Raw genomic sequence first — 26,126 nt, forward strand, 5'->3', positions numbered from 1 at the left:
ACACACAACATACAAATAAATTAGCAAAATGTCAATAAACAAAATAACAATAAACGTATTGAATCTGTTCACTAGCTATTTTCCCCGTCCTACTACAACGCGTGGCATCTCTTCATCTTTTTATTATAGTCAAGTCATTATAAAGACGCATCTCATGTCCCCAGCCCTCTTGTTCACTGTAATATTGAACATTTATGCCATTATTCCTCCTTGATTGCCGGTGCTCCTCGCGTCGAGCACCCCGCCGCTGACTTGTCATATCTGCGTCGATCACATGTTGCGGGTCCGGTTTCCTCGAAGCGCTCCGTGGACCACGTGACGCAGCTCTCCGTGGTGTCAGAGTGGAAAAGAAACAGGTAAATTCACAGTCTCTCGCTTATTGTGTGAGCGAGTCGGTTCGTTATATTTTCTGAACTTAGTTTAACAGCCGGGTGTTCAGGAATTAGATCCTGTCCTAAATCCGACTGGAAGGTCAACAACGAGACCACTTGTCGGTCGGTTGTGTAGCAGAGTATAATATTGAGCCGGGTTTCTGGTCAGTATCTGCTGTTATTTATTTTCATTTTAGGGGCCTGCAGGCCTACTGTTAGCCTCGATGTTTCTATGTTGAGAGCCCGGTCATCAGATTAAAGCACGGCCAGCCTGACTGAGAGTGTTGCAGAGTGGTGGTGCAATATAAGGAGCTGCTACTTTGCTAACTAGCTAACGTATCCTAGCTACGCGAAACGACATTAGCGCTAGTTCGTTGAGTTAGCATAGCTAGCAGTCGTTTACCAGACGTGTAGTGGCAACGGGGTGGTATGGGCGTTTTGGTTTGTCAGGTCGAACAAGAAAGCACCACTGCTTGCAAGTAGTTGATTAGCCAATTAACTTGTTGGCTAGCAAGCTAACTGAGCTAACGCTGACAGCCCGACGTTACACAGGCAGTTATCGGCACTTAGCCGATAGCTAGCGGCTGTTAAAGTTAGCCTCATTGTCGCCATGAGGTGAAGCCGTGAGAAGCGGAAGCCCACCGAGATTTATGTGCAGGATGCTTTGCCCTCGACTATTAGCCATTTGGCTAGCATTCTGGCCATGTGGCTGGCTAGTGAAATTGAACGATTTCGACGGGCCCCGACTCGAGGCTTGTTTTTGGGCTAGTCCAGGCAGGGTTTTACGTAACCCTATGCGAGATTAAGGACTCGCCGTTGATCGCAAGGTTAACAGTTTGCCATAGAGCAGATATGTAGCTTATGTGACTAACACAACAAACTGAGTTTATATCCTGAGCCACGGATTTGAAGCGCAATCCAGAGTACATTTATTTATCATGGGCTTTGTGGTCATATGGTGTCGCCTCAATATGTAGGTTAACTAAACACCACCATGTCTGTTTTGATATAGAAATTGCTGCATCACGTTTTAAAGAGGTAAATAAGTTACCTAACGTTATGCACTTGTAAGTTACAATAACATCTAGTTTACCGTGGTGCTTTCCGGGTTACACCCGTGATAAGCTTTGGTTTGAGACGTTTCCAGAGACGTTTTCTCATCGTCTCTGGAAACAAAGCAGATGATGTGTTTTTGATACCCGTCTGCTTCCCCTTCACTAGGCAATAGGCTACCAGGCAGTTTGAGGAAGTGCTATTCAAGTGCACCGGACGTGTATGTGACTTATGTAGGTCATAGCCACAAGTTTATAACACCTATCTCATCCTCTCTCCTCAGGTATTATTCCTTTGTAAATACTGTTATTTGTATATACTGTAAATGATGACATCCATGGGCGGGAACCGAGCCCGGAGCAGCTGGGAGCAGACACAGGGCCAGACACAGAGCCAGACACAGCACAAGCAGAGGCCTCAGGTACCCACCCTCTCACCACCTGTCCACATGCACCACCACACAGTCCAGATGCACAAGAATTGGCACTAGGATTAAATATATTAAGTACTCATCTTATTTGTTTTGATGTATTCATAGTTTTTTTTCTACAAAGTACATGTAGTATTTGTCAAAGTGAAGCGTAACAACAAATATAATGTGCCTAAAGTAATAACACAAAGGAATTCTGATCTTTCATGTCGTTAATGGGAACAAACATAAAAATCACACAGTGCTGTGAGCATAAGTTAAGAAAATTTAGTTTGAAGGTGTGGATTAGAGTTACTTCGACTGTCAAAAAACACTCTTACAAAGTGATGTCAAAGACTTTAGAAATTCACCAGCCTACGGTTAAGCAAACAATCTACAAATGGAGACACTTTGGGACTGTGGCTACTCTACCAAGAAGTGGGCGGCCAGTCAAAATGACCCCAAGAGCACAACAAACACTCATCAATGATATAAAGAGGCAACCTGAACTGAGAGCTAAAGATTTGAAAGCATCATTGGAACTGGCTAACATCTGTGTTCATGAGTCTACAGTACGTAAAACATTGAACAAGCAGGGTGTCTATGGCAGAACACCACAAAGGAAGCAGCTGCTTACTAAAAAGAACATTGCTGCCAAAGAGCACATTAACACTCCGCAGTGGTATTGGCAAAATGTTTTGTGGACTGATGAAACTATGTTGAACTTTTTGGACACAAGAACACACAGCACTACATCTGGCACATAAAGGTCCCTGCATATCATCATGAAAACATCATCCCAACTGTAAAGTGTGGTTGAGGAAACATCATGATTTGGGCCTGCTTTGCTGCATTAGGGCCTGGCCAGCTTGCAGTGATTAGGGGGGAAGATAAATTCCCAGTATCAAAAAATTCTTCAGGATAATGTGAGAATGTCTGTACATCAGCTGAAACTCTGTAGAAGTTGGGTGATGCAACAGGAAAATGACCCAAAACACGCAACCGAATGACTTCACAAAAACAATGACTCATCTATCACTGAGGTTTTTATGGTTCTCAATAAAGACATGAAAGATCAGATTTTTTATTATTTTTGGCACATTATATTTGTTAATACTCTTGACTTAGATGAAGATCAGATCAAATTTTGTAACAAACTAATGCAGAAAACCATGAAATTCCAAAAGATTCACATACTTTTCCTTGCGACTGTAGCTTCAATTACCATATGCAATCCATAGTTTCTACAAATTATGAAGCTTTTATTTGTTGATGCAAATATCACTTCACACACTTAACAATTTTCCTCCCTCATCTTGAAACAGGCCACCGCAGAGCAGATTCGACTCGCGCAGATGATTTCAGACCACAATGACGCAGACTTTGAAGAGAAGGTCAAACAGGTGAGTAGATGCACTTCGCATTCTGTTGTCCCACTTCATCCTCCCTCAGGTTTCCTGTGGATGCTTTCTGGGTCCATGGATACTAGTGAGGTAGCTATGGTACAGATGCAATTAATTGTACTGTGGCTTTTCGGAACAAGCTGGACACTGGCCCTTGAGGTCCTACTTCACCAGCTATTTAAGTGAATCTCAGCTGTTTAATACCGTTGGAAAACTTGGGAGTTGTTCTAGCTTAGCTCTGTCATAAACTTGATTACCTGAATGTGCTCATGCCAGATCCTTCTATTGTAGCCATGTGCCTTTGAATTTTTGTGTTCAGAATCTGAGAACAAGACATAATTAGGAACATGTCACGAACAACAAGACCCTGAAATGGTAAAAGGTCAGAGAGTTCTGTAAGCAGGTCATCAGGACCTTTTTATACAAGAGTTCATCTTCTGTCAACTTAATTATGAAATTGAAAGAGGTCATGGTCAAGTCTTTTTGGAAAATGAGCCTTATGTTTTTGCTCTGTCGTTCCTTCAAACTTGGTCTTCAAGCCTCCCTGCCTTATCCACTGCTGATTACCTGGATTAGTTCCCCTGCCCTGTTGGTAAAACAAGCAGGGAAGGGGGACCTGAGGACTGGGTTTAGGAACCACTTTTCTGTCTACCGAAGTCTTTTTAATATGATGCTAGATTTCTGCTGGTAGCAGATGCCGTTTTTTAACTAATGCAGCATTTTCCCCTTCTAATTAAATGAGAATATTTTGAGAATTAGATTTTTTTTTTTAACTTATTTACCACACACAAAAACTTTCTACATAGGTCTGCATCTTATTTTATAAATGATATGCCAGGAATGTCAGCCAGGGGTCACTTGTGTCTCATCATGCCACTCTTTTTTTTCCAGCTGATTGACATCACAGGCAAGGACCAGGACGAGTCTATGATCGCACTGCACGATTGCAATGGGGATGTCAACAGAGCCATTAATGTTTTGCTGGAGGGTAGCCCAGACACTGTGAGTATAGGCTTTGTGTGGGGGGCTTAGTGCTGTGAGGGCCAGATCTTGGAGAAATCAGTCCTACGCTGGGTTAGATAACTAGTAATGAACACTTTACATTGTATGAGTAATATTCCTGTGAATGTAAAGCATTGTAGGAACTGTGTTTGGACAGTGTAATTTCTGCATATCCTTAGTGTGTTTTTAATAACACAATACATATAATCATTTGTCAATTTTTCTGATTAAACAAGAACAGAATACCATAATTTACAGTGCAATTTGGGTTATATTCTTAAACTGTAATATATGAATTGGCCTTGCAACACAAGTGTAGCAAGAACCAACAAAATAACCACAAGCTTTGATACAAATGTAGGTAGTAGAACAAGTGGAGTGAAACTGAAACTAGAATAAAGTGGGCATATGTCTTGCCATCACATTAATCAGAACTGATAAGCAGTTGTCAGCTTCTTATCAGATACATGCTCAGTAGTGAAATACTTAAAAATGAGCTGCTGCAGTATGGCTTGCCGGGAAATTACTGACAAGAGGAAACACAAATTGCCTTTGTTTTCGCTTCTTTTACTAAGTAGTTAAGCTATGGAATCCAACTCAGAAATAGACATAGGCTGAACACCAGTTTTCCCAAGTCGGTGTTGTACTTGAATCATCAGATGATCCACAACATACATTTCTTTTAGTTTTGATTATGTTTCTGCTGGACCTGGACCCTCACCAGACTTGCACCACACTGACTTAAGATTGTAACAATATATTTACTTCTTCCTAAGGACTCCTGGGAAATGGTGGGGAAGAAGAAAGGGGTGTCAGGCCAGAAGGACGCTAGCCAGACAGAGACTGCAGAGGAAGGAAAAGAGAATAGGGAGAAAGGAGGGGAGAAAGAAGCAGCACGTCGTCGAGGTGGAGCTCCACGTAAGGGCCGTGGAGCCAGCAGGGGACGAGAGTGTAAGTGTTTAACATGCATTAACTATGGTTTAACTTTTTTTCTTTTTTTCTCCTGTCTTTTTTGCTTTGTGGTGCTGGTACCCTTACATTGAATTAAAACACGGCACCATCCTTCCTACAAAGTGTTGAAATTAAAAGCTCTCTTTTCATGTGTAACAGCATGTCTTTGGGTTAGCATTAGGAAACCAAAACTAATATAGCATAGAAGTGGTGATACGTGCATTGCTTTCATTTGAAGCAGGCTATAAAGATTTGTTAGAGATGTTCAAGAGAAACATTGACCCTATATGGAACTGGATAGTTCAAATGGTGGTAAAAGGACTATGGAAAACAGATATATTATGGTCGTGAGAAGCAAGGTACATCAGCATCTAATTGTACCATTCAATGTTTTCTGATGTCTTCATCAGAAAGCATGTTTCCCTTTCATTTTTGAAAGAGAAACATGAAGCGCCTGGAGTTTGAACAGGTGACACAAAATAGGAGCTTTTTTTGGCAGGACACCTCCACTCTGTGTTCACAAAATAAAGAACGAAGCAGGAATAATGAAACTCCAACTTGATTTAATTCAGCTTGAACTTATGTGGCTGCTTCTCTGCATCTGTATATCTGTGCATCTTCTCTGCTCTGGCCTGCCTATGAATCCTGATTTTATTCCAACAGCATATCAATAGGACAAGCTGAAACTCATAGTACAAAAGAGGCACTCATCAAAACTGAGAGAGCTAGAGCAGTTTGCTAACGAACAGGGAGCTGAACTACCAGCAGAGAAGTGTACAGGTCTCCATTAAGAGCTACAAAAAGTGCTTGATTGCACTCAGAAGAGTGTGTGCAAAGTTCCCAGGATTTTTGCCATTGTGTTAAAGGCAACAGGTCTGTTCTAATAAACACAGAATAAAGAATAGTGTATGCAAATGACCTTTGTCCATTTTTTTTTTTTTTTTTAAGTGAAAGGCCACATTTATGGGAAAGATGGATTGCATAATGACCTAGGCTTGCTATATAGACAGTGCGTGTGTTTTTTGTTTTGTTTTTTTGCAGGATTAACACATGCTATTCTATTATGTGATGACAAGTTTGAAATTTGCACAGACCACTTCATTAACACTCTTTATCTAATTGGTTCATTAAGGCTACTTTTCCTGGAGAAGGCACAGTGTATGTTATAGTAAATGATGGTTAGCAATGTCTCTCTAATTAAAAACACATTTTAGCTCAATGGGTTATTTTGACATCTGTTAACAGTGCTATGTCTCTATCTAATGTTGGCTTTTTCCTTGACTCAAGTTCGTGGTCAGGAGAATGGTTTGGATGGCGGAAAGGCAGGAATAGCGGGAAGAGGTGCAGAGCGAGGCCGGAGGGGAAGAGGCAGAGGAAGAGGTACTGTCGGTAAGCGACTATAATCCTCTTTAGTCAAAGTCCTTGGCGAAGGAAATGGATTCATTACAACAAGGAGAATCTTGTTTTTTGTGTTTTTGTTTTTTTTAACAATGCTGTCAATTTTTCTTGTATCATTATTTGACCACCTAACTATAAGATTGAAGCAAGCTTTTTTTGTTCCATCAGGAGTATCTGGACGACGAGGAGGCAGATTTTCAGCACAGGGCATGGGGTAAGAGAACACCTGCATTGCCTAAAACCACAAGGCCTTTTGTTCCACTTTTACCTGTTGCCATGGTCACCAGAGAGCAGGACCCCAGCCTATTGTTTAGCCTTAATCCAAAGGAGGGAGGACATACGGGATGGAACAGCGTGGGCCGATCTCTCTTCAGAGAGTGCAGTGTCTAAACGTTTTATGTAGAGTGAAATTTAAAAAGATCCACTTAGAGGGGTGTTAGGGAGCCAATTGGTTAACTTTAGAGTTTCTGCTCTCTGGGCCTGTGCTGTAGCATTACTCGTTGCTCTTCTGCCTATCCTATCAGACTGTGTGTGCGTGCTGTTAACAACATGTCAGTTGATGAGTTAGCATATTTTCAGGCATCTTGACTTTTAGGTGTCATAAGTAAAAACAAGTACTTCCCCTCTCATCAGTGGTGCCATCCTTAAGTCAAGTCATTGTCACTTGATGAGAAACATGTCACTAGGACTTAAGTGTTATAACACATTTCCTGCCTTTGATGATACAGTCAAGTGTGAAGTGAATTACTAGTACATGTGACCTAATGGGGCCTCCTCCAGTCCTGAGGAGCTGAGCGATGTCTCGAGAGCTGAAAATGTTTTGCTTCTTGTTGCTGACAGTTTATCAGCTTGGCTTTGGTGTCAGTTGAACACAGTGACTTAAACATGACTTTGGTGGCAGCAGCATTTAAGTAGATAATGTCTTTGATCAGTTTATTGATGTGTGATTACATGATAGTGGAAAGTGGGGAACTTGCACTAGTGCATTTAAGATAATAATAATAATAATAATAATAATAATAATAATAAGGTATTGACATGAAATTACACTAAATGAATACTGACAATTTATTATTAACACAGCATTGGATATACTCAGTAGTTTGATGTTTAAAAGTTCATTGAATCTTACTGACAAACTAGAAATAATACTTTGTACCTCGTAGTTCAGGATGGTTGTTAAAACATAGTTCTGCTGTTTTTCACCTTATATGCTTGTATTAGCTTATCATACGTGATTACTGGTTAGTAAAAATTTCAAACCTATCCTTTAAATTGTTAAGCCTATAGTGATGTGTATGTTGCATCTAGAGTGGCCGAAACAGCATGTAACATGGTTGCCTTAATCAGCCTACATGTGATGTGGTGTTGCCTGGTGCAAAAGGAGATGTTCGCACTGTGGGTATACATGTCTAAGAACGAGAGAACACAGCTCCATTCATTGCAAAGCCAATTGTTTTCACTTGTATCACATCATCCAAAGTTCCGTTTTTTTGGGGGAAACACTTAGCTGTCTTTGTGTTGGAATTCTTTAGCTGAGTTTGCAGGGAAGAAAAAAGAAATGGCAGGAAAATTGGTGGGGTCCATCTAGGTCCCTCGTATTGTAGTAACCTTACGAGTAGAGATTGTGAGGTTGTTTTTGCATCTTCTCGTGGACGGGAAACAACATTTAAAGCACTAAAGGTTCAAGCTTCAGTGTCTTTTACAGGGAGCCTTCAAAATGTGGCAAAGAATTGGGGTGTACCAGGAGTATTACAACTAATCCTGGGGTTCATAGATGACTACACTACCAACTGAGGCTCTGTTGCCCCACAAGATGGGGTATCATAATATTTTCTTAGAAAGAAATAATTCAGTTAGATAATGGATTCATATACATTGTTATCCTGTATGGATTTAGCAATCACTTCCAACTGTAGCAGCTGTTTAACAGAGTGCAGACAGTGAGGTTTATGAGATTGTTTAGTGATATACCACATGAATTGAAAGTTTGCTGCATTTGCTCATGCATAACCGTTGTCATTCACTATACTTATGGTGTGTTGGGTTTCTTGGATTATGTATTGTCTAAAAGCATATTTGCCTTGCGGTGCAGAGTGGCTCATGTAGACTGTTGTAGACTGTGTGGTACAGGACTGACACATGCAAATCAAAGGCATTTTGCTTACGCTGCTGCTCTGGATTGTGGTCTGAAAAACAAACACTTAACCATCATCTTTTACTTTGTTGTCCTTCTTGTAACTGTTGCCATTATTTTTCCTCTAAAGCCAGATTGATAAGGGGCCCAGATATGATATTGCAGGAGGTGAGAGGTGAGTGCATCGCCTCTGGTGTGTCTGTTATTCTTGCTTTTTGTAGGGAGGCATTTGAGTGTCATAAATCAGGGTGATGTAATACAAGATGTTATCAAAACAGAAATGATTACTACTCTTTCTATTAATAATATAAGCACTAATAAGACTTCCGTGACATGTGACGTTACCATTGATGGTGCTAGCCATGGATGCCCTCAGATTTGCGCAGGGAGGATCCCAGACAAATAAGAGCTGCTTGGCTTGACTCAAAAGAAAAGTGTTGTACTTCATAATGATGCTAGGTTGCACCAGCTGTAATTCTCTCAGCATACAAAGATGCATCAAATTATGGAAATGTATAGCATCAAGGAAGAGATGTTCAGAAAGAAAAAGCGTATTTATTTCTTCAACATATTATTCTACTACAACATTTCTTTTACATTTACATTATGAAACTTATTTAAAAAATAGTTTCAGTAGAAAAATGCCCCAGAACTTATCTTAATCCATCTCAATGGTCAATTGTTATCCAGCCTCATTGAACAGTCTGGTAGTAGTGCAGAGGCAACCATGTCTGTTTGATTTGTAATGTTCTTATTTACTTTATTTTTTCAATGTGAAGTGTAAAGAGAAAAGCAGGGCTTTATCAGAGCAGGGAGTGAGATGGCTGGGCAGCGCAGAGTGAACTGATTCCAAGCCTTGTTCAAGCACTAGGGAAAGTTGCAAATTGTAGCTTTAAATAAAGAGCATAATTATAAGAGCAGTGCTGGAGACTTGCTGAGGAACGTACTTGAGAACGCTGAAAAGTAAATCAGTAAGGTACAAAAAAAAAGGATCTCAGATTCAGATGGGTGCCCGACTGTGGCTGCTGTTTTTGGAACCATTGAGTACATGAACTCAATACACAACTCAACACAACCTTTTTTTTATCACTGTCTTTGCCAGAACATTCAATCCGGCTGACTACGCAGAGCCAGCCCAGACAGAAGAGAACTATGGAGGGGGCAACACCTGGAACAACACAGGAAGCGTGGAGCTGGAAGAGGGAGCCAGTAAGTTAATTTATTAAGAAAGATAACAGAAATATTAACGGAAATGAATCTTATCAAAGAAGGATCTGTTTAGCATCCAAATAATTTTAAAGATCATGTTTGGCATCCCAAAGAATGTTCTGCAGTAAGGATCTAAAGAAAGAAACCATGTGCATTGTGTACAAATACTGAAATCATACGTGGATTGTATTACACTCAGATCTATGTCCAGTCTCTGTAACTGGGTGACTAAAGTATTATCATCTGAATTATATTCAACTTGGATCTTTTCACCTCTTTAGGGTTGGAGTACTCTGCAGGAGAGGGAACAAATTATCCACCCAAGTTTGACTCTGCACCTGGTAAACCTGTCTTTACTTCTTTCTCGCTTGTATTCTTTTTCTCATTAGAGCTCTCTTTGCTCATTGTGATAGTATTTAATTGTTTCTCATTGACTTTAGGTGCCTGGAGGACTCCCACAGAGGAGTGGGGCACTGAGGACTGGAATGAGGATGTAAGTGTTTCTGAGCTAAATATGTGAAGTTTAAGATTTTTGCACAGTTCACTGATGGGGACTGGCTCTGGTTTGTATGTATATATTTTTTTTATCCTGGCTGTCTACTGTTGTCTTTCTGTTTATAACATCTTCAAAACCTCTTTCCTTTGCAGCTTTCAGAAACAAAGATATTCACAGCTTCCAGTGTGGCATCCATGCCTCTGCCTCAAGAGAATGTTACCATCACCAAAGGACAAAGGTTGGTCTAAAGAATAATAATAATAATTATTATTATTATTATTATTATTATTATTATTATTATTATTATTATTATTATTAAATCAGTTAATCAATGTACAGAAAATTTAATGGACAAAGGGATGGTGTTTTGATTGTTATTAATGTTTCATCCTATAGAATTGACCTTGCGGTGCTTCTGGGGAAGACTCCCCCATCCTCCTCCTCAGAAACAGAAAATCCCCCCATGGAGACCACCCAGCCCCCCTCCTTGTCTCAGTCACTTGTTTTTAACAACTCCAAACAAGGGGTGCCACTTTCTCAAACATCCTCCAGCACCCCTTACACCCAGCACAGTATGGTGAGACTAAAAACACACTAAATAATTTTTAATTACCTGGGTATACACCCTGGGACTTTTTTCTTTACTGAGCGATGCTAAATTGTCTCTTAATCTTCATATCTCCACAGTGTGTTGTAATTATTCCAGTGTAGCCATATGTGGATTATTACGATAACAATGTGTCATAATCTACTGACGTTGCAGGTTAGCATGCTGAGCAAGGGTTTTGGTGACGTGGGGGACCCTAAAGGAGGTAGCACAGGGACCACTGGTTCTCAGTTCCTGGAACAGTACAAAACAGCCCAGGCACTGGCCCAGCTGGCAGCCCAGCACTCTCAGACTGGACCTCCTAACACAGCCCCTTCTTCCTGGGACACCAGTGCCACCTCACTGGGACAATATGGTAAAATGATACCCTACTATAATTGATATTTGTAATATTTGCCAAGCAAATTAAGTGCCCCTGTTATAATGTCCCTAATGTGCCTTTGACCATAAATGGTAACGTGTACTGTATGTATAATATATATTATGTAATATACTATTATGCATGCTGCGAACAGCTCTCTGGGTTTTCTATCGTAACTTACTGTGCTTGTTCATATTCCAGATATGAAGACTCAGCCAGAATCTGGAGTCCATACGCCCTTTACGAAGAGGCAGCCCTACCAGACTGCCTCCTCAACCTCATCCATGTTGGATGTTTTCCTGCAGGAGAAAGGCCTGCCTCCTTCTTCCTCAGTCTCCTCGTCTTCTTCCTTACCCCAACAGACAGCATCTTCACCCCATGTGGCGCCTCCACCTGCTTCTTCCCTTCCCAAAATGACAGCAGTTCCCACTTTAGGTCAGCAAGTTTCTCCAAGTTCCTCTGATGCCCAGGGTTCAAGTCCACTGCCTTTGCAGCAACACAAACTCAAACAACAGAAGAAGAGGACTTCCATTACAACAAAGGTATAATTTAAATCCAAATTTTGTGAAAAGCTTCAGGTGGGTCTAGAAATGCAGCTCTGAGACTTTTTTAAGCTCTCAAAGATGCATATGTGTCTGCAAAAGTCTTTTCAACCTCATCAAAAAAATCACCTGGTTTGAAATGTGTTTTTCTTTAATGACATCCAATCTATCCTGACATGACTGGTTTTGCTTTTCATGTTGTAGTGGGACCAAAGTAACATGGTCCATTTCCATCTGATGTATTGCTTTTCTAATTTTCTATTTTCAAATGTTTCGTCCTTGGATTTCAGTTTGAAGAAAGTCTGGGTCCAGACTTTAAGTTATTGTTCCAGCTCTCAAGTTGTCCTTGATGATTCACAGATTCCAGCAATGGCAGTAGAGATGCCTGGTTCATCAGACATCACAGGCTTGAATCTTCAGTTTGGAGCACTGCAGTTTGGGTCAGAACCAGTTCTGCCAGAGTACGAGTCCACTCCAAGCACCACAACACCAGCCAACCAGGTTCAGAACAGTCTCTATACTAACCCCAACAGGTTGGTACATCTAGAAATACAGTTTTACAAAGCTGTTTCTGTATGTTTGCTGATCAAATGTGAACGTCTCAGATTTAGAACACATATCCTAAATACTCCACTGATTAAACATAAATGTTCTGCTATTTTTCTCATTATACATTCATATAGAAATAAACTGCAACAGCAATACATGTTAGAACATTTCTGTAACTAAACAATTAAAAGAAAGCTGTAAACATCTGTCATTTAAAAACAGTATGTTGTAAAAATGTATGTTCTAGGCTTTGTAAACCTAAACATTGATTGTTCTCTTAGACTCAGTCAGACTTGTTCTTATCAATACTATTACATCATGCAGTGAGTCGACTCCGGCTCTCTCAAACTCCAGCCAGATGGATCTGTATGATCAGAGAGCATCTCAGACACGGCGCTACCCTCCTTCAGTGTCGTCCTCTCCCCAGAAGGATATGCAGTCCAAGGTAAGGCATGATAAAACATTTGATACAGCAGTGTTTATTATAGTGCTTAGAGGAGTAGCCAGCATACACCACTTGTGTAATCCATGTGGTTTTGTGTTCTGAAACCATGACCTGTGACCATGGATGTTTGTGATTCAGTTTTGGTCTTGGTTTCAGAGCTGTTACATCCCTAGTTTGTCCACACCCGACATGTTATCTCCGCCCACTGAATTTGTGTACAGGACACGTGAGAAAGTTGGTCAAAATGCAAAAACGAAGAAGAAAGTATACCATTTCCATTTCTGCTCCACATGTTCAGAAAGCCAAATTTGGTCAAAGGATTGATGGCAAATTTGAAATGTTTTCTGGGAGACTATGAAGTCGACTGCTTTTAGGCTTAAATTTCTGCACTACTGCCAGTTCTGTTTTCTGTTTTCATACACACTACAACAGCAAGCTAGCGTCCTCCAGTGACTTAACACTCCAGGGACTTAACTCTGTTTTAGTCTAGAATACCAAATGGAAAGAGAAATTTGTGTTTAAAAATGTAGCTATTGTGTTGTAGATGGAATCTAAAATTATCACGTTCCACAAGTATGACTGTGTGGAGAGTTTGCCTGAACTCAAATGTTGACACTGGGCCTGGAGCACGTGTTTAAATTGTGCACTCTGTGTTGATGATGTTTCTCAAGCCCTGCATTGTTGAAACACTTTTGCTTTGTTGGGTTATATTCTGTACTGGTTTAAATCTTCCCTGTAGTTAAAATGCTCTACATATCAAATAAGCTTCTTAGTAGCAGTTTCTAAGAGCCCTACACGCTTAACTTTTCATCAATGGGCTGTTTCCATAGAAACCTATGAGCTTATCTTCATTGTTTTTACAGAATGGCTTCAGTTCAATACAAGCGACGCAGTCTGTGGAAGGTAAGCATCTATTCATAAATGTCTTGGTTTACTGTTGTTGAAATTGTCCAGAACATTTGATGCACACTTTGTTTTTTCCCCCTGTGATAATTCTCTCCCCAGCTGCAGCAGGCTCTGCAGTGTCAGTCAAGCCAGCCCCAGATTCGGTTGCGCCAGCATCTGTCTCCAGCATGGGAACTTTGACAGACAGTGGCTCAGGCCCCGCCTCCTTGTTGACTACATCCAATCAGACATCCCTTAGTGCACTGGGGCATGGTGAAGACCTGCCTCCAAGCACCATTCCCCCTCCTCAGCACAACAAGTGAGATGGTTACATGTGAACATGTATCAGTAAATGAGAGATGTGGTTATCATGTGGTATGTTCTCTGAACCTTATTATTATTTTTACAGCTCTCACCCATCACAACAGAACAGTCTAGCTCCATCTTCGGTCCGAACATCCAACTCAGGCCTACTGGTGAGAGCATGTCTCTTTGGTTTTGGATTATGTTGAAAGAGCAGATTCAATTTTTTACCTTTTTTTTTTTTTTTTTGTACACTAGATAGTATCATATTATTACATTCTTATGCTGGAGACTGCGCTGGGCATGTTTTTGAGGACTGTATTTCCTGTTATGACAGAGGACACTTTAGTTATCTATTCTCTTTATTGAAAAAGTAATTTTATTATTCCTAACTGCATTTTCTCCTTCCTTCTCTTCAGCATCCCAGCATTGACACTGATTCAAGCCTGCACTCCTCGTCCTTCCCTTCCTCTGTCTCAGCCGTGTCCTCCTCCTCAGTCCCCTCGTCGTCCTCCTCTTCTGTGGCTGCTGCTGCACAGGTGTCCCTAGGGGCCCCTCAGGCCTCCTCAGTGGGCTCCGCCACAGTGTCAGCTCCTTCTGGTCTTGGTCCTGTCAACAGCCTGGCCATGGGTCTCAACACTGCCTCCATGGGTGCCCCAACTGCAGCAGCTGCCCCAGTTTCAATCTCCACAACGGCTGCAACCATTCCCTCTTCAGCTACTTCGTCATCCACACGCAGCTCTGCAGCATCCTCAGGTTAGGCCCAACGAGTGAGAAATACACTCAGTTTTTTATGTACACCATACAGAAATTGAATTAATGAACAAAAGGTTAAATCCTGGGTCCACTTTCTTTGACTGCCTAACATACTTAATATAGATAGAATCAATTTGTGTTATTGCCGTGCCATGGTGGAAAACCTGCAGATAACATGGACTGTCAGTCTCATGCTTCACTGTAATGCATTGTTCAAGTTGTTCTGTGTCCTCTCTACACCCTAATAATACCCAAATAGTGGAGCTGTGACATTTATAAACATCTCAAATATACCCTATTTAATTTACCCAGTGTTTTGACACTGTCAGTGTGTTTTTGACAGTGAAAATTTATTTTTCCTCTCTGCTCCCTCTGCTGACTTAATCACTTAGTATGATACGTCTAAAGAGTCTAAGTTAAATGAGCTAAAATTAGGATTTGAATGATTATTTGTGTAGTTTTATACCGTGTTCATAGTTTGTTATTTTGTAAACCGACAAATAAGTGTGTTTATTTCCACAAAGCACATAGTTTTGCAATTTCTGTATAGATTTTGTAGTTTTGGCTCATTCATGTTTTACAACAGGGAAAGCGCCTCCAAACCTGCCACCCGGAGTGCCCCCTCTACTGCCTAACCCATACATCATGGCCCCAAGTCTACTGCATGCCTACCCTGTAAGTTGGGATTTTTTGCTTAAAGTGTGTCTACCAGATTCTGTTTATGTTGCATTGTTGGTATAGTTGGTAACACAACTCGGACACATTTTGTGCTTGCTCAGCCTCAGGTGTACGGCTATGATGACCTACAGATGCTGCAGACAAGAATACCGCTGGTAAGTATTAAACTGCTGCAATAAAAACATCATGCACAAGAAATACTTCATGATGTATTTTACAAAAAACTTTTTTCTCCTTAGGATTATTACAGCTTTCCCTTTGCTACTCCCACGACAGCACTGACTGGCCGAGAGGGTAGCCTAACAAGCAACCCCTATTCTGGTGAGCCAGCTACAAAACATTACATCTATTAAAAGTTGAGCTTGCTGTATATGTTTAGCAGTAAGCTGCACTCTGGAGAAGGATTACATCCATTGTCCTGTGATGACGTGAGAAATTCACCACTCTGTCCTTTCCTGTGCAGGTGACCTATCAAAGTTTGGTCGAGGTGATGCATCATCCCCAGCTCCAGCCACCACTTTAGCTCAGACACAACAGAACCAGACCCAGACACATCACACCACACAGCAGCCTTTTCTTAACACGGCACTGCCACCTGGCTACAGCTACACGAGCCTCCCATACTACACTGGCATGCCAGGCCTGCCCAATACTTTTCAGTACGGACCTGCTGTGTTTCCGGTGAGAAATCTTGAGGCTTTTCACAAGTTTAGTAACGGGTTGAATTCCCAACTTGAGTTGACTCCTGAATTTTTAATATTTCTTCATTAGGAATAGATATATTGTTATATATTTGGGGAAATGTTGTTGGAAATAGAAGGGCACTATTAAATATAACAATAATAAATAAATAAATTATTGTTATTATTATTATTATTATTATATACTAATCTTTTTACTCCTTGCTGACATAGTAAAATTCACATGCAAAGTGTTGTTTTCATTCAGGTTGCTCCTACCTCGTCAAAGCAGCACGGTGTGAATGTCGGTGTCAATGCATCAGCCACACCCTTCCAGCAGGCTAGTGGCTATGGTTCCCATGGATACAGCACTGGTGAGGCAATACACCATATTGAAATGGCATGTTCAGAGGGGTCATGTAGATCCTGCTCTATATACCAATAACTCTGCTCACAAATGAGCCCATTGATTTGTCATTGGTGTGGAGTGCTTCCATTTGAGCTCTGCAGCATCTGCAAGCATCGAAATGATGCTTGTGTGAAGGCATTTGTTATGCTTGTGTCAAGACGGTTATTAACGGTTCATGAAATGTTGTCTTCTGATTCTCACTTAAATTGTTGAACATTTAAGAACATTTTAACTTTTAGTTTAGTTTTTTAGTTGAAATCTGCACCTTGAACAGTTTTCCTGACCTGCCTGACGTTTTGTAATAAAATATACAATTTAAAACAAATGGAAAAGGGACAGCGGGGGTTGTACAGTGGCACCTGGACAACAAAAAGAATAGATTATCAGTCTCTTGCTGTCTTCCATGGCTTGCTTTGCTCATTTCATAATTTCAGAGAGTTTCACCAAGGGCTTCAGCATCCACGCCATCTCCTTTACACACATTCATTATAAACACAACAAATGGAGCACCCATCATCCTCTCATATTTCATATTTCCCTCCGATATCTTTTTAGTCACCTTTTTATATACTTTTTTTTTTTTTTCTTCGTTTTCAGAGATGCTGTGTCTTATTTTCATACTGTCATTCATCACTCACTATCCTCCTTTGGTCACATCATGTGCAAACACCTGTTTGTTGTATTGTAAGCTGTACAATCTGCTGCTTTCTGCTGTCACCCAACTCAAGCTCACTCTTCACCACCCCGCCCCACACACACACCCTGCCTGCCCCCTCACTTCCCCCACCTCCTCCCCTCAGACTTGGGTCAAATAGTACTTGCAAATGATGGTTGGCGTTGATTCTGACCTGCTTGTTGTACTGGATGGGCAGGCTTTGCCACACAGGACAATGCAGTTGGTGTCAAAGTTCAGAGATTTACAGGAAATATTTGGACATTTGAATGAAGCACTTGACACTATCTGTATTGTCACAGTTTGGTAAAATCTGTCCATGTGGCACACGGTTTCAAACAGATGCTATGAATTATTTGCAAATACTATCTGAGGCAGGTCTGTTTCCCCCTGCCTGGTGTGTCTAACGCTGTGGGCTGCGGCTGTGTGTCTGACTGTTGCAGGCTATGAGGATGTGGGCCAGGCTTCAGGGAGTGGGGATTTCTGTAAGGGCGGATACGGCACTGCCGTGGCCGCTGCCGCTTCTGCACAAAACAAGCCAGCCAGCTCTGTCACCGGGCCTGGAGTCGGTGAGTGCCGCCACATGCCAAGTAAAAACAAAAAGGAAAAAAAAAAAAAAACCCTGTCCTTTCTGTCTTCCTTCTTGTGTCACCAGCCGTCCTTCCCTTCTCTGCTCTCCTTCCTTTGCCTCATTGCTGATAAGCTGCACCTATGGGAAAACCCGTCCCATTACATACATTTGCAGAAAGTCCAATGCAACCTGCCTCTCTTAGAAGCCTTGTCTGCCATTCTGTCTGTTACCTGTTCTCTTCCAGCGTAACTCACCATCAGTCCAATTTGGTTTTTATGTTTGGAAAGGTTATATTACCTAAATATTGGGTTCCAAGTCAAAAGTGTGCCAGCTCTCACAGGCTGTTGCTGTGATAAACTGATGAGGAGTCACTCTGGGTGACACTGTCCCATTTTCCCTGTGTTGCTTGCTCTTCACTCATCTTTCTGTTGCTAGTGTGTTTGTCTCCAGAGTAACAAGCTTGCTATTCTGTGGGTGAAATAGGGTCACAACCCAGGAGAGAAAGGGCGTCCAACAGTCTGCAGTTCTTTGTTCAGAATAATTCTGCAATTGATAGCACTTATGCATGAATCATGAGAGACTCATCAAAGTGGCTGCATTTAGCCACTCGCACCTCGTTTAGAATGAATTTTTGCTCACAGGTTTGCTCATCAGAACTTTTGCTCTGATAAGTTTTGTATTGTGACATTTTCATGACGAGCATTATAACGCACTAATGTGGTGGCAGCTCGTTGTCACTGTCAAGCACACAGTGTTCATTGTATTCTGTCAGTATCTGTAGATTTTGTTTTTTTGTTTTGTTCTTTCTCTTAAATCCTGAGTGCTGCTAATGTTTCACTTGTCATTGTATGGAGCAGAAAACATTGCAGAGGATTGCAGATGATTTCTCCATGTGTTCCATTCAAAGAATGAACTCATGAATTCAAGAACTTTAAGGACCTAACATTTGTCATGAAAATGTCCCTCAAAGTTTTGAAAAGCTGAATCTTTAATGTTCATGTTTTGCACCAGTTGACTCTGTCCTGCATCTCCATGGTGACACAAAGATCTTTGTGTGCCAGAACAACTGGATCAGTTACCACCAGATACAGTCACACTTTGACCACTGTGGCTGACTGAAACTGATACGGAACTACACCATCTTTTTCATCCCTCTACTGTACAGTCCCTCATTCTATCTCTCTCTCTCTCTCTTCACTGGACTGAAATCCTCTGTGAACTCACACTAACATAGGTTGTACTCCTGCACAGGAACTACACATCAGATGTAGCTTCCTGGGCCGTCTAGGACTGTTCACTATCCCCTTTTTAAACTTGGAAAAAAATATCACAGAGATGTTGATGCCTGACTTCTTTTGTGCTAGAAGTGTTTGCTCACTTGGTACCACAAATGCACAATGTACAAGTGTCTGAAGTGTAGATATTTAATAAACTCTCTGTTGATGCACATCTGGCCTATTAGAATTTAAATATAATCGTGTGGCTAGTCATGGTTTGTTTGAGTGATCCTTCTATGTTCAGCTCACTAGTTTTTGGACTCAGCTTGTCTATTTACACTGTTATTGCAGGAGTCTCTGTGACCTCAAGCAACACGGGGGTACCAGATATTTCAGGATCTGTTTACACAAAGACGCAGGTAATTACAGACTTTAAATGGAAATTTACTTTGGCTCAGGCAATGCCTTTAGTTTACTCTGTTGATTTGGTAAAATTGTAGTAAAATTATTTTTATCTTAATCTTGTCTGTGAGATTGACCACCTACACTTTGAATCAAGTAAAAATATTTGTGTTACTTTATCCTTTATCCAGTCGTTTGAGAAGCAGGGTTTCCACGCAGGCACGCCGGCAGCTTCGTTCAGCCTGCCCTCGGCTTTAGGGAGTGGGGGACCCATCAACCCCCCAGCTGCTGCTGGCTATGCCCCGGCTCCATTCATGCACATCCTGGCACCGCACCAACAACCCCACTCTCAGATTCTGCACCACCACTTGCAGCAGGACGGACAGGTAGCACATTTTTTCATAATCATTGAGTGTAGGTTACTGATCACCTGTAGGGCTGGTTTCCTTTAGTTCTGTGTTGTGCTCTCACTGTTTTGATGAAGGATTTGCAGTATGGGTTTTTTAATGTTTAATCCTTGTTCATTAAAGTGCAGCTGGAAACTGAAGCTAATTTTCCACTTATGTTACAGTTAAGGACAACTAAACAAAAAGAATAAGACTTTTTTGGTTGATATGTGCATGACTCTGTTCACATTACCTAGCAGTGAGTGCATGTACATTTATGTGACAAGTGGTTCTATTTAAAAAGTGCCCTATGTGGATGAATCACTGTGTATACAGATTATTATGCCACTAAGCTACAGAATATAAAAGTAAACACATGGCTTGAAGTGACAACTCACAGATGAACTCAATCCTCTCTCGGCAGAGCGGCACTGGACAGCGCAGCCAGAATGCCTCCATTCAGCAGAAGTCACAGATCAACAAGTCTGGATATAACAGCTACAACTGGGGGGCAAACTAACATCTGCTGTCGGAGCCCCCGACACTGTTGACAGAAGCAAGGGGGGGGGGCTCATCACTCCTTCCGCAAACAGTCTCCACATATAAACTCCCTCTTCCTCCTGCAGAGATTTCCCGCCCCAGTCTCTTGGCCCAGCACTCCCGCAGCCCTGACTGCGGTCAGAGGAGGTGCTGTGCCGAGAGAACGAGCACTGTAATGATGCATGGGTGGGAGGGAGGGACAGCAGGGGTGTGGAATAGAAGAGATTGGAGCTAAATGGTTATAGAAATGCACCTTCAAGAGGTGAAATATTGAGTGTTGGGAATATGTATTATGTTAATCATCCCGCCCTCCCCCTTTTCTTTCACTTGTATGTAACATAGAACTGTTTTCTAAAAGAATGAACGTTTCCTGTGCGTTTTTTTTTTTTTTTTTTGTTTTTTTTTTCCTCCTCTCCCCCTTCTTTTGTTTTTCTTGTTTTGCTTATGGGGAGGAATGAAGTGATACCTGAAGGTGGGTGGGGGGGGGACAGGCTGGTTTTGTATTTCTCACCCTCATCTCCCCGCTCCTTAATTTTGATGGAAACCTTCTCCTCTCATACAAAATGCCCAAACACCAAAAGATTTGCTTAATTTAATATTTAGTTTGGGGTTCATTTTTAAGTTTTGAAGAAACAATTCTCTAAATTGGTAGAGTTGTGAAGTTTATTTTTTACCAAATATAGATATATTATATATAAAGACGTATAAGCAAGCTCACTGGCTTGGACTGTGAGGAAAGTGTGTTTGTCATGTGACTGCGTGCATGTTTGTACACACAGGGGCCGTGGTTGTGTACTGTGCTTTGTTTTTTGCCTAGCACAGGATTTTTTCATTATCCAAAACTTGTACAGTAACTATTCCCATTAATTATAAATATATTGCATAAAGGCCCCATCTTTTCTGCAAGAGATGTTGAGGATGAATTCCAAGGCCAATACACACTCAGTCTGCCTTCCAGTGTGTCATTTTGTTTGTTTCTGGGCCCCCACCTCCACCCCGCTCCACCACCTGTCCCCTGATATTGTAAGGATACCTGCAGCGTTGAATACTGATGGACAGAGTTGTACTATGGGTTTTTTTTTTTTTTTGTTTTTGTTTTTTGTTTTTTTTGTCAGTGGTTTATTTTTTCTTTTTGTACTGTGCGTTTTAAAAAAATTTAAATGGATAAACTTGTCTTGTACATATAAAAAAAAAACACGAGTACTGTAGTCCCGTTTGTTCGATGGCTTTTCTCTTTTTCCTTCTCAAATCCTTGCAGACTTGTTAGCTTTTTGTTTCATATATTTTTTTTATTTTGTAAAAATATATAAATATTAAATAAACAATAAAAAGACATTTTCATCATTTTGGATGTGAATGTCTTTTAAGAAACTATGTTTGTTTCTCATGTGGCTTGTAAATCTAGCAGCGTCTTCTTCCACTGGTTTGACGGTGATGCCTAGCGTGTGGTGCGTGTGTGTTGCAGGTTGGCTGAGGCTGGCGATTTGAGAACGCTGTAAAAAAGAAATTTGTGCCATCGAGTGTTTGACAACAACTGAAACCATCTGACTCAGACTTGAGGTTTGGATTTCTGTTATGACTCAAGGGGATCAGCAGTAACAAATTAAACTCCAAACACAGCACTTATCTAGACATTTGTTTCTTTTTTTTTTCTTTTTTTTTTGCTGTTTACAAGACTTGGATGCACTTTTTGCATCTAGATATGTTTATGTGAATTTGATAGTTATCTGGTAAACAAGTGGGATTAGTTAAAATATCTATGACCTCCCCTGAACACAGTAATCTTGCTAAATGTGTGTCTCCACGTTCTTACTAATGCACAAAACTTTACTAATGCTTACAGCCGTGCTGCTGCTCCTGACATCTCCAGGTTGTGAGTTTGCTGCTGTATTCTTATATTTCAGCATGTTTTAGAGGGAAGTGGTTTACTTTTTAAATCCAGTACATTTAATTAAAATATTGATACTTCCAATGAAGGACTTCTACACATGCTGGTGGTCTACCTAAAACATTTAAAAGTAATGCTTTGTATAAATAGTATGAAGTAGTGTGTTCAGTGTTGGTTTTCAGTAAGCAGGATTTTATTGCTAAGATGGAGCTCAGTAACCACCAAATACTGGTTTGTCCTTAAATGTAGGAATGCTTTTTTTATTGCATGTTTTATGTGTAAAATCTTGAACCAAAAATTAACTACAAATAACATAACATAACAAAGCTGAAGATTAAATGTACTTAGTTACATCCCACCAGATATTTTATAAGCAGTTGGATGCAACAAAGATGTTAGGAGTTAGCTCTTAGAAGCACAATTGTATTTCTAAGTGTTGTACTTGAGTAACTTTAAATGTAACGTAAAGAAAAACGCACTTATTTTAACCTTTTGGAAGCTGAACTCATTTTTAAATGTTCACACATTTCTATTTCCTCCAGTCAGCGTCTCTGTTTCTGCTGCGCATTCCTGGTGTTATTTACGGTAACGTAGCGTTACGACTGGTTGCGTCACTCTGAAGCGTCTAGAACACTTTACGGCAGTGTTGACACCTGCTGCGGCCCCCGTCGTTGGTGCCGTTTAGTTAGTTCCGCACACAAACTCTCTTCAAATGAGTGTTTTTGATTTATTCCGCGGGTTCTTCGGGGTTCCCGGAAGCCAGTACCGTGGCCGAAGGTGAGTTAGTGGAGTCCCAGTGCTGTCCTTCAGCTAAGCTAAAGTTTGGGTTGGTTGGTTTGTTAGTTAGTTAGTGAAGCAGCTTTGTCGAGGACCAGATTAGGATTATTCCTGTCAGGGTAACCACAGGGGTCCCTCAGGAAGCAAGAGGCCATGTAACTTAAGATGAGGGTGACCTGAGGATTAACACTGAGGAGTACTTTCAGATCTATTTACACCTAAACAGAAAACACATGTGTGTCAGTGCACAGTCACTTCATGAATATTAATCTGTTTCCTTTCCATAATGTACCAGGGATCCGTTCTTTGATGCTATGACTCATGACGACGATGATGATGATGATGATGAAGAGGATGGTTTCCACTATGAAGGTTTTAGGGGCGACCCGCAGGACCCCTTCGACAGCTCCTGGAGGTTTGGCTTCAGCTTTGGTCCGGACGGGATGAGGATCCAGGAGCCTCCGGTGTTTGGCCACATATTCCGGGAGATGGAGGAGATCTTTTCCCAGATGGGCCAGTGGAAGGAGCAACCAGAGTCTGGATACTCTGGTATGAAAACGGAGCGATCATCAGTGTATTCATGTCATTACTTCCCTTTACCTTTTGATAATTTGGGCTTTACAAGCCCTGGATCAATCTGTTTGGCTTAAAACTAAGCTGCTGTGCAACTATCACACACCTGTTCCCCCCCACAATATTTACCTGTGTGGATCCTTTTCATATTACAAAGACAAAGCGTGAGAGGTGAGAAGGTCTTACATGAACACCGTCTTCTGCCACAGTTTGGTTAGTTTTGATTATCTCTGATGTGTCAGTCGTCCCGCAGTAATCCAGTTCAGCTCACTCTGCTCACCCTGCTTCCTTTACGTTCTAGGTCTTCCCAGCATCATGCCGCCGCCTCCGCCACATCAGGACAGAGCAGAGAGAGGTGGTGGGAGATCCAGTGGGAACCCCCTTAGAGACTTTATGTTGAAAGCCCCCGACAGCAACTTGGGGCCATCTAGAGAGCCCAGAAATGACAACTCTCCATCCTACGAGTCGCCAGAATTTCCCAGCGCGCCTTTTCAAAGGTGGACGCCTTTTTCAAAGGTAAATGAAAAGTTAGCTACTGAAGTTTCCATGTCTTTATTAAGGTTTTGTGGAAATGTGGACTGATTAACAGTTCTGTTTACTAATGTTGTCTCGCTAGTTTAATGATGTTTGGAGAAGGGGGCCACAGAAAGCTCCAGAGGAGGAGCCCAGAGAAGACAGAGGTATACCATGTTTTCCATCTATCAACAGATTAATATATTTTTGTCACATATCTGACTAATCGTCTGTCCTTTCCAGATCTGGACTCTGCAGTGTCCTCGGGGGGTCTGGATCAGATTTTGCCGCCACCTGCTGGTCAGGCTCCAAACCAGCCCAGGGCCCGATCATTCTTCCAGTCAGTCACTGTTACTAAAGTGGTGAAACCTGATGGGGTGAGCGATGTTTTATTATTATTAATGTATTAATAAACACAGCACCATTTCAGATGCTTCATGAACAGCTTTTAGTTTTTCCTAATTCTTTGCACAAGGTCTGAGATTAATCTTCTATGTCCGTTACCACTTAGGTTACGAGTTAATGTCTTTTCTGTTTTGGTTCCTGTGTGTCAGTCTGTAGAGGAGAGGCGTACAGTCAGAGATGGCCAAGGCAACGAGGAGACCACAGTGATGCGTTCAGGAGGTCCTGGGAGCCTGGAGGGACCAGACCAACAAACTGGACCTCTTCTACCAGGTCAGTTTATTCCCCATTTTTCATATTAGCTTACACACCTGATCTTACTCTAATATCTTTACTCTTGTTTTGATTTCAGGTGGTTTTTCCGATATGCGGGATGATGACTCATTATTCTCCAGGTTGTTTGGAGGATTTAAATAACATGAAAAATACTCTCTGGACTGACTGACTGTAGCTTTTAGTTGTGAGGTGGCATATATGTGTACATATATATATCTATATGGATCATAGATCTGTTTTTGGACACACTTGCCCAACCATCAGCTGCCAAAATGAACGTGTTGATCAGGCTCACTGGGCTGTTGATCATGTCGCTGGGTTTCTGCCGTACTATGAGGGCAAGAAGCTGCCAAACCCAAAGGAAGGAAACACATCAGGCTTTAAACAGTTCCCTATTATTTCTAGGCAAACATTTATGGATGTGAGTGTATGATGAATCAAATAAAGAATCTTAATATATTTATGTAGTTGTTTATATATTATTATTATTATTATTATTATAATTATTATTATATAACTCCTTTTTGTAGTAAATTCCCTTTAGGCAGGTGTAAATGAATGTTTCCTGCTAATTTAATCCACCTCTGCACTTTAAATACATTTATTAACATCATTAAATGTTAAGGGTTTGTAAAATGATTCAACACTGTAAAGGTTTTAAGACTGTAGGTGGATGCTACAGCTTGCTTTTCTGTAGTTGCATGATCATAACCCAATGCATTCTCATTCTTCTTATCTTTATTGTGAATTACATATGATAATCTCTTGGCACATGTCTCATCTCTTACACTGATTTGCGATGCAACAATGTTGTTTATTGGATTTGCACAACTGAAATGAATTGGCACTAAAACACACCACTGTTGTCAAACAATCTGCACCAGACCCGCAAATTAAAATGCATCTTATAAAAAAAATTGAAGTCTGCACTATAACCAGTCATATCTCTGAGAGTGGTGATAGTCCTTACCAAAAAATAAAGTGGTGATAAAATATTTCTATTACTGTGGCAGGTTTTATAGACTCGATGTGGCTCAAAGGACAACTTGTTATAAATATACTGAAATAATTTACAGTATTGTGAGACATAAAGAATGGACTTTCTTTTCTCACAATATAAGAATCTTAAATGCTTTAACACACTTTTACTGACAGAATATTGCTAACCTGTGGTGTAAGGTTCAGAGAACAAGAAAATGCAACTAGTTACGCAAGAGGATCAATTAGGGCCAATTCTAACCGAGTGATATCACATGAAAACAAC

The 26,126-nt window shown here is 41.0% G+C and overlaps 2 protein-coding genes across 6 annotated transcripts; both read left to right on the forward strand.

Moving 5' to 3' along the window:
- The first annotated feature begins 366 nt into the window (after positions 1–366).
- ubap2l (ubiquitin associated protein 2-like) lies at positions 367–21,807 on the forward strand. 4 transcript variants are annotated; one of them, XM_026347766.1, is made up of 30 exons: positions 367–535; positions 1,708–1,845; positions 3,159–3,236; positions 4,128–4,238; positions 5,015–5,189; positions 6,477–6,578; positions 6,756–6,801; positions 8,855–8,899; positions 9,827–9,933; positions 10,215–10,274; positions 10,374–10,426; positions 10,582–10,667; positions 10,826–11,006; positions 11,193–11,391; positions 11,599–11,939; positions 12,300–12,472; positions 12,813–12,933; positions 13,797–13,836; positions 13,939–14,137; positions 14,228–14,294; positions 14,541–14,877; positions 15,464–15,552; positions 15,657–15,710; positions 15,795–15,876; positions 16,019–16,236; positions 16,504–16,609; positions 17,761–17,886; positions 19,457–19,524; positions 19,699–19,893; positions 20,318–21,807. In XM_026347766.1, the coding sequence occupies exons 2-30, from the start codon at positions 1,750–1,752 to the stop codon at positions 20,411–20,413; spliced, it is 3,651 nt and encodes a 1,216-aa protein (XP_026203551.1). In that variant the 5' UTR covers positions 367–535; positions 1,708–1,749; the 3' UTR covers positions 20,414–21,807. The 4 variants fall into 4 exon arrangements, with proteins under 4 accessions (XP_026203551.1, XP_026203556.1, XP_026203554.1 ...); XM_026347771.1 differs by lacking the exon at positions 17,761–17,886; XM_026347769.1 differs by lacking the exon at positions 8,855–8,899.
- Positions 21,808–22,955: 1,148 nt separating this feature from the next.
- hax1 (HCLS1 associated protein X-1) lies at positions 22,956–25,630 on the forward strand. 2 transcript variants are annotated; one of them, XM_026346848.1, is made up of 7 exons: positions 22,956–23,098; positions 23,394–23,647; positions 23,973–24,187; positions 24,288–24,351; positions 24,428–24,561; positions 24,739–24,861; positions 24,950–25,630. In XM_026346848.1, exons 1-7 carry the CDS (start codon positions 23,034–23,036, stop codon positions 25,001–25,003), a joined length of 909 nt encoding a protein of 302 aa, XP_026202633.1. In that variant the 5' UTR covers positions 22,956–23,033; the 3' UTR covers positions 25,004–25,630. The 2 variants fall into 2 exon arrangements, with proteins under 2 accessions (XP_026202633.1, XP_026202632.1); XM_026346847.1 differs by having other exon boundaries at positions 24,739–24,859; positions 24,939–25,321.
- Positions 25,631–26,126: the final 496 nt, after the last annotated feature.

The sequence above is a fragment of the Anabas testudineus genome, chromosome 11 (assembly GCF_900324465.2).
Source record: "Anabas testudineus chromosome 11, fAnaTes1.2, whole genome shotgun sequence".
Classification (NCBI taxonomy): Eukaryota; Metazoa; Chordata; class Actinopteri; order Anabantiformes; family Anabantidae; genus Anabas; species Anabas testudineus.

What these genes read in the sequence shown, in the direction of transcription:
- ubap2l (XM_026347766.1), top strand. Translation starts at nt 1,750, where the DNA reads ATGATGACATCCATGGGCGGGAACCGAGCCCGGAGCAGCTGGGAGCAG. An exon ending in TTGAAGAGAAGGTCAAACAG is followed by an intron (nt 3,237 to 4,127) that starts GTGAGTAGATGC and finishes TTTTTTTTCCAG; the next exon opens with CTGATTGACATCACAGGCAA. An exon ending in GATATTGCAGGAGGTGAGAG is followed by an intron (nt 8,900 to 9,826) that starts GTGAGTGCATCG and finishes TGTCTTTGCCAG; the next exon opens with AACATTCAATCCGGCTGACT.
- hax1 (XM_026346847.1), top strand. Translation starts at nt 23,034, where the DNA reads ATGAGTGTTTTTGATTTATTCCGCGGGTTCTTCGGGGTTCCCGGAAGC. An exon ending in ACCAGAGTCTGGATACTCTG is followed by an intron (nt 23,648 to 23,972) that starts GTATGAAAACGG and finishes TTTACGTTCTAG; the next exon opens with GTCTTCCCAGCATCATGCCG. An exon ending in GGAGCCCAGAGAAGACAGAG is followed by an intron (nt 24,352 to 24,427) that starts GTATACCATGTT and finishes TGTCCTTTCCAG; the next exon opens with ATCTGGACTCTGCAGTGTCC.